At 41.1% G+C, this 14217-nt stretch overlaps 1 protein-coding gene across 29 annotated transcripts in view; it reads right to left on the bottom strand.

Moving 5' to 3' along the window:
• The window catches only part of FAM13B (family with sequence similarity 13 member B), a 115273-nt gene that overhangs the window by 50840 nt on the left and 50216 nt on the right, over positions 1-14217 (bottom strand). For all 29 annotated transcript variants that reach the window (XM_036239991.1, XM_036239993.1, XM_036239997.1 and 26 more), the window contains one exon: positions 4557-4717. In XM_036239991.1, coding sequence (XP_036095884.1) covers positions 4557-4717 — 161 coding nt within the window. The remainder of the gene's footprint in view (positions 1-4556; positions 4718-14217) is intronic.

Genomic DNA, 14217 nt, shown 5'->3' with positions numbered 1-14217 from the left:
AGTTGCCTCTCATACTTGCCCTGACTGGGGATTGAGCCTGCAACCTTTTGGTGTACAAGACAACACTCCAACCACCTGAGCCACCCAGCCAGAGCACTATTTTTTTTTTTTTAATCCTCGCCCGAGGACATTTTTCCATTTTTTTGTTCAGATAGAGTGGGAGGGAGAGAGAGGAAGAGAGACAGAGAGAGAGAATCATCAACGTGAAAGGGGCACATCGAGTGGTTGTCTCCCGCACAACCCCAACCAAGGCCGGGGACGAACTGCAACCGAGGTACATGCCCTTGATCGGATTCGAACCCGCGACCCATGGGTCCGAGGGCCGACGCTCCAACCACTGAGCCAAACCAGCCGGGGCAGCACTAATTACTTTTTTGTTGTTGTTGCACTAGTTACTTTTAAGTGATAGTTTGCTTTCTGACTGTAAAATTATCATTTCCTCTACTTTTTAAAATATATTTTGTTTTTATTGATTTTTTTAGAGAGAGGAAGGGAAAAGGAGAGATAGAAACATCAATGTGAGAGAGAATCATCAATTGGTTGCTTCTTGCACACCTCCTACTGGGGACTGAGCCCACAACCGGGGCTTGTGCCCTAACCAGGAATCAAACCAACGACCTCCTGGTAGATGGGTCCATGCTCAACCACTGAGCCACACCAGACAGGCTTCTTCTACTTTTTAACTACCATTCTATTGAAAACAAATTTAATAAGAAATATCTAGTGGCCTAAATATATAGCTATCTCCCTAATTAGAAAGAGTTAGTAAACCATGGAGCTTTACAGAGAACTAGCAGAGAATTTACCAGATCTAAGCCATGTATGGGGAGTTCTTGAATGCTCCAAAACTTCCTAAACAACATGTCCAATGGTCCCAGCTATGTGTTAGCTTAATGCCTCCAGCCAATCACCACATTTACCAAGTTTGCCTAATACCATATAAATAATATGTAAATATATTACATATGAACATATACATGAAAAGGATTGGAGATCACTATCTTAATGGACCACAGAGTTCTTTTCTTATAGCATAGTTCAACCTATTTCTAGCCTAGTAACTAGAACTATAAGTCAATGCAACCACTTCATCTTTCTCCAGCAATTTTACTTCCAAAGGTTCTGAAATTTTACGCAATCCAACTCACATGCAAATAATACAAAAACAAACTTTAAGAAATGTAAGACTTTGGATCAAGATAGCAGTGTAGGTTAAAGCAGTACTCGCCTCCTTCCACAACCACATCAAAATTACAACTAGCCCTGGACAATTTAGCTCAGTAGTTAGAGAGTTGGCCTGTGGTCCAGAGAGACCCGGGTTTGGTTCCCGCTAAGGGCACGTACCTTGGTTGCAGTTTGTCCCCAGCCCTGGTTGGGTCATGCGGCTGGCAACCACTCGATGTGTCCCTTTCACATTGATGTTTCTCTCTGTCTCTCCCTCTCCCACTCTATCTGAACAAAAAATGTAAAAATGTCCTCGGATGAGGTTAAAAAAAAATTACAACTGAACTACAGAACAATCATTCAGAACCACCTGAAATCGAGCTGAATGGAAATTCTACAGTTAAGAAATTAAAGAGGCGACATTGAGACTGGTAGGAGGGAAGAGGTGCGGACAGCTGGTCCCACACCCACGTGGTGAGGATAAGAGTCAGGAGGGACACCTCAGCTATGAAGGTCCTCCCTAAGGAGCAAGGGGTCCCCACACCAGGTTCCCAGCTCAGGGTTCCAGTGCCAGGAAGAGAAGTCCCCATTAACTTTCAGGTGTAAAAACCAGCTAGAATTGAGGCTGAGGGAGGCTGAAGCTGCTGGAGCCCCAGGCAGTGCACGGACGTGCTCGACTCGCTCCTTCTGGAATCCAACGTTGGGGAGGTAGCTTGAAAGGTACCGGAGACATATGGGAAAGAATTGAGTTGTTTGGCATCTGGGCAAGGGCTGGAGAGGCAACTTTCTCCTGGACAGACATGCTGGCAGGGACCATTGTTCCTTTGGTGAGCCCTTCCCCGAGCTGGCAGACGCCGCCACCACAATCGGGACTCCAGCAACCTGGCTCACACTGTGTGCCCTGCCCTGGTGATTCCCAGAGTTCCTGACCCACCCAACTTTCAGGCCCACCCAAGCTGTTTCTAGTGGCTTTACCATAGGATAGGCCAGTCTGGGATTCTGCTTCAGATTTTTCTAAAATCTCTCAAACAAGCAGCATCTGGTCTCAGGGAGCCCCATGCCTCTTGTTAATTGGCTACAGGCTGAGCACTAGAAGTAGCCAGCTTTGGTTCACAACTTGTCTTTGCCTGGATACCTCCAAGCCCAGCACAAGAAACAGCCATCTGAAGATCACTTTATTGCTTATGCCAGGTGGCCCCGGGGTAAAACACAGGCAGTGGGCTGACCTTGCCCCAGAGCCAGCAGACCCAGTGAACAGCTTCAGACCACATCAAAGCACTACCACCAACTACCTCCACAGGTGACACTCAATGAGTGGACACAGTGGGTACCAGAGCCCTGATGAAGTAGGTCTTGCTCTGCATGGTAGGTCCCTACACAGCAGATCCTCCAAGGAAGTCAGAGGCCAGTGGTCAATGGGCACAGCCAGTCCTTGAAGCTGATGAGCCCAAGTAAATCCCTCTGACTGACATGCCAACGGCAATCAGTAATTCCAACAGAAGGCTGTACAGTCCACACTAAGAGTGTCCTCAAGGGCACAGCTGGGGGGATCGGAAAGGCTGTGCCACTGGACCCTACAGGACACCTACAATAGGCCACCCTACAAAGCCTAGGAGACAGCAACTCTACCTAATACATAGAAACAGACACAGAGAGGCAGCCAAAATAAGGAGACAAAGAAACATGTCCCAAATGAAAGAACACAAAATTTCAGGAAAAGAACTAAACAAAATAGAGATAAGCAATCAATCAGATGCAGAGTTCAAAACACTGGTTATAAGGATGCTTAAGGAACTTAGTGAGAACATTAACAACATAAAAAAAGACCAGTCAGAAATAAAGGATACACTAACTGAAATAATTTACAGGAAATCAATAGTAGAGTAGGTGAAGCCAGGAAGCAAACCATTGATTTGGAATATAAGGAAACAAAAAACACCCAATCAGAACAGCAAAAAGAAAAAAGGAATCCAAAAAAAAAAAGATAATGTAAGGAGCCTCTGGGACATCTTCAATCATACCAACATTAGCATCATAGGGGTGCCAGAAGGATAAGAGAAAGAGCAAGAAATTAAAAACCTATTTGAAAAAATAATGACAGAAAACTTCCCTAACTTGGTGAAAGAAACAGACATATAAGTCCAGGAAGCACAGAGTACCAAACAAGGTGAACGCAAGGAGGTCCACACCAAGACACATCATCATCAAAATGCAAAAGGTTCAAGACAAAGAGAGAATCTTAAAAGCAGCAAGAGAAAAGCAGTTAGTTACCTACAAAGGAGCTCCCATAAGACTGTCAGACAATTTCTCAAAAGAAATTTTGTAGGCCAGTAAAAAATGGAAAGAGATATTCAAAGTGATGAAAAGCAACAACCTACAACCAAGATTACCCTATCCTGCAAAGCTATCATTTAGAATCAACGGACATACAAAGAGCTTCCCAGACAAGAAAAAGCTAAAGGAGTTTATCACCACCAAATCGGTATTATATGAAATGCTGAAGGGTCTTCTTAAAGAAGGACAAAAATATGAACAATAAAATGGCAATTAATACATATCTATCAACAATTGAATCTACAAACAAAATGAGCAAACAGAAAAGAAACAGATACAGACAACTTTTAAATGTGCCAGATGGGAGGGGGTTTGGGAGATGGGTGAAAAAGATGAAGGAATTAAGAAGTACAAATTGGTTGTTAGACTGATGAACCTCAAAGGGAAGGGGGTAGGTAGGTCAGGAAGAGACAAACCAAAGAATGTATATGCATATATGCACAACGAATGGACACAGACAATAGTTTGGGGATGGCAGGAAGGGGGCAGGATTGGGGAGGCAGGGGTCAATGGGGTAAAAAAGGGGGACATCTGTAATACATTCAACAATAAAATAAAAAAGAAATATATGTAAGAGCTCGTATTTTTAAAGAAAGGTTTATATACTGTAACTGAAATTTTCTTAGCAAGACTGCGTCTTTAAATATTTCTTCTTTTTTTTAGTTATATCACCGGAGGATATTTTTTTCCATTGATTTTTAGAGAGTGTCGAAGGGAGGTGTGTATGGGGGTGGTGAGAGAGAGAGAGAGAGACAGAGAAAAACACTGATGTGAAACAGACACATTGATTGATTGCCTCCTGCATGTGCCCTGATCAGGGCCAGGGATCAGACCTGCAAACCAGGTATGTGAACTTGACTGGGAATGGAACTCTCAACCCTTTGGTGCACAAGCTGACATTCTAACCAGTGAGCGACACTGGTCAGGGCTCGCTGCTCTTTCTTACACAAAAACAAATCTTCTACATACTATTACAATCTGTTTGATTTAGTGCTTGAGTGAATCTACACCTAGAATACAATGCTCAAATACTAAAGTTCTTTCAATTGAAATATTACCTTGTTGATGCTGTAACACTATTTGTTTCCAGGATGCTTTCAGTCATCCTTAATTGTACCACCTCTGGCATGTCATTTGATTTTTCTGCTCCCTCTTCTGGAAGTTCCTCTATATGTTCCAGTTTTTCATCTTCCTCTTCTTCCTCAGAAAGTCCATTAACCTATATAAAAGGAAATTGAAAAATATAATTTTAGGTAACTGTTAATTAACATTATCTAAGATATACTATTATAAGAAAATTTTAGATCGACTTCTGGTCAAGATGGCGGCATAGGTAAACATGGTATCGCCTCCTCTCACAACCACATCAAAGTTACAACTAAACTACCAAACAACCATCATTCAGAACTGCCTGAAATCAAACTGAATGGAAGTCTTACAACTACGAAATTAAAGCAGTAGCCACATCGAGACTGGTAGGAGGGTCAGAGGCACGACTGACTGGTCCCACACCCACTTCTGGCGGATAAAAATCAGGAGGATACCTCAGCTGGAAAGGTCCTCCCTGAGGACTGAGGGGTCCCCGTCCCAAACCAGATGCCGCGCTCAGGGTTCCAGTACCAGGAAGAGAATCCCCATAACTTCTGGCTGGAAAAACCAGCAGGAACTGAGGCTCAGAGAGGCTGAGGCGGCTGCAGCCTCAGGCAGCTCCTCTTAAAGGGCCCGCGCACAGATTTACTCGGACTTGCTCCTTCTAAGCTCAGAGGGGAAGCAGCTTGAAGGGCACCAGAGACATACAGGGAAGAACAAAGCTGTTTGGCACTGGAGCGAGGGCTGGAGAGGGGGCTTTCTCCTGGACAGACATGCTGTCAGAGGCCTGTGTTCCTTTGGCGAGCCCTTCCCTGGGGTGGCAGACAGTCTCCATATCTGGGACTCCAGCATCTTGGCTCACTCTGTTTGCCGTGCCCTGGTGATTCCGAGGCATTGCCCTACCCAACTTTCAGGCCCATCCAAGCTGTTTCCAAAAGCTTTACCATAGGATTACCATGTCTGGGATCCTGCTTCAGATTTACCTAAATTCTTTCAAACAAGCAGCATCTGGTCTCAGATAGCCCCATACCTCTCGTTAAGGAATACATAGAAACAAACACAGGGAAGCAGCCAAAATGAGGAGACAAAGAAACAGGTCCCAAATGAAAGAAAAGAACAAAACTCCAGGAAAAGAACTAAGCAAAATGGAGAAGCAACCTAACAGATCCTGAGTTCAAAACACTGCTTGTAAGAATGCTCAATGAACTTAGTGAGAACCTCAGCGAACTTAGTGAGGGCCTAAAGAGCATAAAAAAAGACCAGTCAGAAATGAAGGAGACATAGTCAGAAATGAAGGAGGCACTAACTGAAATAAAGAATAATTTGGCCCTGGCTGGTTTGGCTCCACGGTTAGAGCGTTGGCCTGCGGTCCGGAGAGACCCGGGTTCGGTTCCCGCTAAGGGCACGTACTTCGGTTGCAGTTTGTCCCCGGCCCTGGTTGGTTGTGCGGGTGGCAGCCACTCGATGTGTCCCTTCACGTCGATGTTTCTCACTCTCTCTCTTCCTCTCTCCCCCTCCCACTCTACCTGAACAAAAAATGTAAAAATATCCTCGGGTGAAGATAAAAAAAAAAAAAAAAGACACTGGAGCCCTGGCCAGTTTGGCTCAGCGGTTAGAGCGTCAGCCTGCAGTTCTCGCTAAGGGCATGTACCTCAGTTGCAGTTTGTCCCCGGCCCTAAATAGGTCATGCGGGTGACAACCACTCGATGTGTCCTTTTTATGTCGATGTTTCTCTCTCTCTTCCTCTCTCCCCCTCCCACTCTATCTGAACAAAAAATGGAAAATGTCCTCGGGTGAGGATAAATAAATAAATAAGACACTGGAATATATAAAAGAAGAAAAAAAATTTTTTTAAATCCTCACCTGAGGATATTTTCCCACTTATCTTTAGATAGAGTGAGAGGGAGGGGGCAAGAGACGGAGAAAGGGAGAGAGAAACATCGATGTGAGAGAGACATATCAACTGGTTGTCTTCCGCACTACCCTGACCAGGGCCGGGGACTAACCACATGCCCTTGACTGGAATCAAACCTACAGTGGTCTAAAGGCCAACGCTCCAACCGCTGAGCCAAACCATCCAGGGCCCAACGAAACATTTTCAAATAAGAAATACTTTTGAAGATATCCAAAAAAAACTAGCCATATGTGGCCTTGACATCTTTTATAAAGTAATAGTCATTGTTATTAACACTGAGTAGTAAAAGTATATTTTCATCCATTTTAGCCAAATGCACTGTAAATACCTAGAATAAATTTACCACCACAGATAACAGTGGTGTTTTTCCTGATGGACAGGCAAATATAGCTACTAGAATACTCTCAGAAAGTAAAACTTTAACCAGAAGAAAGGTTATTTATTCTACTACACTCCTGTCTTAATAAGTGCAGGCTGCCTGCTTTTATTCTTAATGTTTTTATTGACTTTTTTAGAGAGAGAGGAAGGGAGAGATAGAAACATGGATCTGAGACAGAAACACTGATGGGTTACCTCCTGCATGCCCCCCCACTGAGGATCAAGTCTGAAACCTGGGAATGTGCCAACCAGGAATTGAACCAGGACCTCTCAGTCCATGGGACGATGCTCAACCCTCTGAGCCACACCGGTCGGGCAAGGCTGCCTGCTTTTAAGTATAACACATTAAGTACTTAATAGCCAGGCTCTGTAGGGGGAAAGAACTACGTTCACATCCCTATGTGTTCTTAACTGTCTCTGGCAACTTACTTAACTTCCCATGGCCTATGCATAAAATGGAGATACTACACTACCTATTTAAGGGCTAGTTTAAAGGGTTAAATACTATATGTAAACTCTTCAGCACTGTCTTTACATAGTAAGTAATAAATAATAGCTGTCATTATAACTGGAATTATCTTATTTCTATATTGCATAGACCCTAGTTTCTGCAAGTAAGACCACTTTTTATAAGAAATGAAGAGAGTATCTGTCATCTAAACTACCTAAAGCAGGAGCTCTCAATCATGGTTTATCTAGGTCTTTAGTCAGACGAGTCACAAAAAATTCATTATTAGTACTAGTTAATAACCTCAATTTGTGAACCATTTACTTTATACACAAAGCATATGTAACAGTCTCCTGAACCTATTGTGCTTGTAAATGCCATCCCTCACCTATCACTTACCATGTATAACACAGATGAAAAAGACTGAAAATCATTGGCCTAAGTGGTAATTAACTAAGAGGTATGATTTATATATAAGGGTGAAATTTTCAAAGGGTAGATCAGTTTTTAAACTGGATCAAATAAAAAAGTATCCCCTTTTTCCATCTATGTACTTAAATTAGTAAAAGTCAAGAATGTATTCTACCTGGTAACCAAGCAAGAAAAACACTGTCAATAAAATACTGTTTTCGCAAGTACAAAATGGGAATTACCGTGGTTGATTGGTGAAGGCTGGGACAACAGAAGAATATTTTATTTTTAAAGATGGCTATATAAACTGAGAATACATGAATATTTACCCAGGCCACAAATCTCTGGTACAGAGGTACTACTATTTTAACACAGTACATAATACATTTTAAAATCAGTTTATCTACAGTCAAAAGCTCTCATGAACTACAAAAGCCTTACACTGAATTATACTGAATATTATTATATTCAATTCAATAAACTTTATGTAAATTAATATTCCCCAGTATTTTCACCAATAATCATAAACTAAGATATGACATGAATAATAACCTATGGGTTTTTCTTCTCTCCCCTCCCAACTCACAAGGCCTCCCAACATAACTTCCTGCAGTAAGAATTGACTAAATTAGTTTGGGTAAGAGTAAAGATTGAAAACTGAGATAAAAAGTCTCTCTCTCTCACCCCACAATTACCTTCGAACGTTCTGCCTGGCCAGTGTGGCTCACTGGTTGAGCATTGACCCATGTATCTACCCAGAGGTCACCAGTTCAATTCCTGGTCAGGGCACATGCCCAGGTTGTGGGCCAAATCCCCAGTGGGGGGCATGCAGGAGGAGGCAGCCAATCAATGTTCTCTCTCATCAATGTTTCTATCTCTTCCTCTCCCTAACTTTCTCTCTAAAATCAATGAAGAAAAAAAATGTATAAAAATAAACCATATATATATATTTTTTTTAAATGCAAAAATACATGTGAGATACAGATATATTTTTGCATATGATAGAAAACTGCCAAAAATAAATAAATAAATAAGAGAACTATACCATAATATAAAACATAATCAAGAATACCCTAAAGACTTTACAGGAGTCAAGATGAATAGTAGGTCAAATTGGCATCACCAGTTTCATTTTTTGATTTTTTATTTATTAATTTGAGAGAGAGAGAGGAGAGAGAGAGAGAGAGAGAGAGAGAGAGAGAGAGAGAGGAAACATCAATTTGTTGTTCTACTTACTTGTGCATTGAATAGTTGATTCTTGTATGTGGCATATGGGAACCACACTATAATCAACTGAGCTACCTGGCCAGGGCAGCATAATCAGTTTTTTATAACTCGAATCATTTTAGAAATATGGAAAAGGAATAAGACAAACATATGTAGTATATTATTTCATTTTGAATAGCCACTAATTTTATTTAAAAATTAAATTGCTGAACCAAAACATAATTTTCTAAGTTTCTTAAAAATATTTTTGTTGATTTTAGAGAGAGAAGAAGGAAGAAATAGAAACACTGATATGAGAGAAACATCCATTGGCTGCCTCCTGTATGCCCCCTACTGGCGATCAAACCCGAAACCTGGGCACATCCCCTGACCGGAAATCAAACTGGGACCTCTCAGTCCATGGGACAATGCTCAATCCACTGAGCCATGCTGGCTGGGTTCAAAACATAATTTAAAGAATGGTGGCACAGCCCTGGCCGGTTTGGATTAGTGGTTAGAGTGTCGGCCCGGGGAACAGAGAGACCCAGGTTCAGTTCCCACTAAGGGCACGTACCTCAGTTGCAGTTTGTCTCTGGCCCCGGCTGGGGTTGTGTGGGTAGCAACCTGCTGATGTGTTTCTCTCTCTCCCACTCTATCTGAAGATAAATGCAAAAACACCCTTGGGTGAGGATATAAAAAAAAGACCAAAAAGAAAGGTGGCACACAAAATTGTCCGAAGATGGATTTCTTATGGGCATCAAAAGACATTAAAGGTTTCAGATATCTATCTACTTGTCATCTTCGTGTCATTTTCTTTTAAGCAAAAAATAGTTTTAAAGAGATGTGTCAGTTCTTTATTTTAACCAAGGTTTTGTTTTCTTGGTGTATTATTTATTTATTTATTTATTTATTTAATTCATTTATAATTCTCACCCAAGGATATTTTTCTATTTTTATTCAGATACAGTGGAAAAGAGAGAGAGGAAGAGAGGGAGAGAGAGAGAGAAACATCAACGTGAGAGAGTCACATCAACTGGTTGCCTCCCGCACGACCCCAACCAGGGCCCGAGACTGAACTGCAGACGAGGTTCGTGCCCCTTGACCGGAATCGAACCTACGACTCATTAATCCACAAGCCGACAATCCAACTCCTGAGCCAAACCAGCCAGGGCAGTTTTGTTTTGTTTTTTTAATTAATCTTTATGCGAGGATACTTTTCCATTGGTGTTTTTTAGATAGACGGAGAAGGAGGAGGGAGGGAGAGAATGAGACAGAGGAAGAAAGCAAGAGAGAAATATCAATGTAAAAGAGACACATTAGTTGGATGCCTTCCACAAGACCCCAACAAGAGCAGGGATCAAACCTGCAACCCATGTACACACCCTTGACCGGGAATCGAACCTGCAACCCTTCGGTCCTTGGGCTTTAACCAAGTTTTTAACTCAGGAACTCAGGACAACTGGAAACCAACAAAAAATATACCAAAAGTTCCATGGATCACTGATTCAGGCTACAAATTCTACCCACTTAACTTACTTCACAAATATATATGTATGCATTCTAATTTCATCTTCAGTTTACACAATACAAGCTGCAGAGGAACTAAATAGACACTTCTCCAAACAGGACATACAAATGGCTAAGAGACATATGAAGAAATGCTCAACATCACTAATCATCAGAGAGATGCAAATTAAAACAACTGTGAGGTATCACCTCACACCTGTCAGTATGGCCGCCATCAACAAATCATCAAACAGCAAGTGTTGGTGAGGGTGTGGAGAAAAGGGGACTCTAGTACACTGCTGGTGGGAATGCAGACTGGTGCAGCCACTACGGAAATCACTATGGTGTTTCCTCAAAAAATTAAACATTGAACTGCCATTTGACCCAGTGATTCCACTTCTAGGAATATATCCTACGAAACCTGAAACACCAATCAGAAAAAATATATGTACCCCTATGTTCACAGCAGCACTATTTACAATTGCTAACACCTGGAAACAGCCCAAGTGTCCATCAATAGATAAGTGGATAAAAAAAGCTGTGGTACATATACACAATGAAGTACTATGCAGCTGTAAGAAAGAGAGATCTCTTATCCTTTGAAGATGACATGGAGGGACCTGGAAAGTATTATGCTAAGCGAAATAAGCCAATCAGAGAAAGACAAATACCATACGATCTCACTTATTTATGGAGTATGATGAACAGAAAAAGCTGATGAACAAAACAGACCCAGAGACATAGAAAGGAGTACAATTCAGTCTGGCCGGTGTGGCTCAGTGGTTGAGCATCAATCCAAGCACCAAGAGGTCACAAGTTCGATTCCTGGTCAGGACACATGCCCAGATTGTGGGCCTGATCCCCAGTGGTGGGCATACAAGAAGCAGCCAGTCGATAATCTCTCTCATCGATGTTTCTTTTTTTTTTATCCTCACCCAAGGACATTTTTCCATTTTTTGTTCAGATAGAGTGGGAGGGAGAGAGAGAGAGAAATATCAATGTGAAAGAGACACATCGAGTGGTTGCCACCCACATGACCCAACCAGGGGTGGGGACAAACTGCAATCAAGGTACTACGTGCCCTTAGCGGGAACTGAACCCGGGTCTCTCTGGACCGCAGGCCAACGCTCTAACCACTGAGCCAAATCAGCCAGGGCTCTCTCATCGATGTTTCTTTCTCTCTCTCCCTCTCACTCCTCTCTAAAATCAATAAAGGAAAAAAAATAATTTGTTTTAAAGAAAAGACTGACAAACTTCAGAGTAAGGTGGGGGAGGGATGAGATAAACCGAAGAACTTATATACATGTATGTGTAACCAATGGACAGACAGGAATGCTGAAGGGGGGAGGCTGGACAGGGAGAACAGTGTCAGAGAAAAAAGGCGAAACATCTGTAACAAAGAAAAATTAATTAATAAAAAGTAAATTAAAAAAAAAAAAAAGATGGAGACAGTATGGATAAAACAGCTCAACACTGGTATTTCTATCGCGCTGGTGCTAGGCAGGACAACCTCCCCCTGCCACCCTTGTTACACTTACTGGTTATCCGTAACAAAAATAAATTAATTAATTTAAAAATAAATAAAAACTGCCAGTAAATATGAACCCCAAATAAGCTGGGCTACCCAGTAAATAAAACTCTTTATTCACATAATCGCAACCAAGACTTAAAAGAATTAATAAAAATCTGTATGATAAACCACCTTTCAAGAGGTGCTACTTTATAATCTAAGAGCAAATAAAGCAACCCAAATGTCCATCTATAGTGTGAGCATATAATTTATCACCTAAACCTGGATACATTATTTTAAAAAGTAATGATAATAAAATAAACCTGAATACATTTGATACTGAAAAGGGAAGCTACTAATAATTACATCAGAAAGCAGATATAAACCAGAATTAGTCTGAGAAAACTGGATGCACTATCACCTTTTTTTGGTTAATCCCTAGATATTTTTCCATTATTTTTTAGATAGAGTGCGGGGAAAGGGGGGATTATCAATGTGAGAGAGACACATCAATTGGTTGCCTCCCACACAACTCTGACCAGGGCTGGGGATCAAACCTGCAACCCAGGTCAGTTCTTGAACCCACAGCCCCTTGGTCTTCGGGCCAGTGCTCTAACTGCTGAGCAAATCCGGCCAGGGCATACCATCACCTTTTCAAGGGGGCACTGGCAGTATAAATCAAATAAATTATGTTACATCCATACAATAGGGAACTATGCAGATGTAAAAACAAAAGAATATGTTCTCTATATTCCAGTAGAAAAGATCATCCAGCTATACTAACTGGTAAAAAAAAAAAAAAAAAAAACCAACAAGGTGCAGAACAGTGTGAATGGTTTATTTGAATATTTTTTGTGAATATTTATGTGAATATTTATTTAATAACTATAAAGAGCCCTGGCCGGTTTGGCTCAGCGGTTAGAGCATCGGCCCGTGGACCAGGGAGTACCGGATTTGGTTCCTGCTAAGGGCATGTATCAGTTGCAGTTTGTCCCTGGCCCCGGTCTGGGTCATGTGGGTGGCAACCAGTTGATGTGTCTCTCTCATATCGATATTTCTCTCTCTTCCTCCCTCTCTCCCTCCTGCTCTATCTGTAATAAATGCAAAAATGTCCTCGGGTGAGGATAAAACAAAACAACAACAACACAAAAAAAAAAAACTGTAAGAAAATATTTACTTATATTTGCATAAACAAGCTCTAGAAAAACACATAAAAAAACAAATGACGCCCTGGCCAGTTTGGCTCAGCAGTTAGAGCATGGACCCGCAGACCAAAGAGCCTTGGGGTTCGATTCCGGTCAAGGGCACGTACCTCAGTTCCAGATTTGATCCCCAGCCCTGGTCGGATTATGCAGGAGGCAACCAATTGATGTGTCTCTCTCACATCGATGTTTCTCTCTCTCTCTCTCTCTCTCTCTCCCTCCCACTCTATCTGAAAAGCAATGGAAAAATATCTTCAAGTGAGGATTTAAAAAAATAATGATAGTAAATAAATGAGGGGAGTGCGTATGAGTAAAAGCAAAATATTTTACTTTTTTTTTAACCAGGTGGATATTATTCATTTTTTTAAAAGTAGAAGCCCTAAACTATAAACTATACACAAAATATAAATAATAAAAGTTTGCTTGACAAATCATTTCACTGAAGTGCACAAGAAAAATTCTCACATAGAATAACAAGATCCAAATCTAAATCTGGATTAATGTGGCTTTATAATAAATTACAATTATTCAGCATCAATATTCTCGTTTCATAATGGAGAAAGTAACTAAGATACTTGTACAGTCTCAACCAAGGCATAGCAGTAACAACAAAATATAATGCAGCCTGAGAAATAGATTTTAATAGTAAAGAGTCACAGGAGTTGAAAAATGATCTGCAACCTAAACTATTTCTGCTAATGTTTCCCATTAATGACAATGACTGCACTGCTATACTGAGTTACCTTAATCAAGAACTTCATTTAAGAGATTGCATGAACTTTGCATTGAATCTATCCCTCTACCTTCTACGTCTCATCTTTTGCCTATACTTCTCTATGCTAGCAGTTTCTTTGCAAAGGCTAAAATAAACAAACAACAAATAATACTATTCTTACAAAATAAACAATGCTTAACTTAACAGAAGGAAAACACACACACACATCACAAAGAAACCCACTTTCCCATATTACCCAAATTGAGGACACAAACCTCCTCAGAAAAAATACCACACACATTCACATATTACATGGATGAAGATGATTAAATATAATAA

This window comes from Molossus molossus, unplaced genomic scaffold, assembly GCF_014108415.1.
Source record: "Molossus molossus isolate mMolMol1 unplaced genomic scaffold, mMolMol1.p scaffold_m16_p_4, whole genome shotgun sequence".
NCBI classification, from domain to species: domain Eukaryota; kingdom Metazoa; phylum Chordata; class Mammalia; order Chiroptera; family Molossidae; genus Molossus; species Molossus molossus.
This window is presented reverse-complemented; position numbering and strand designations above follow the sequence as displayed.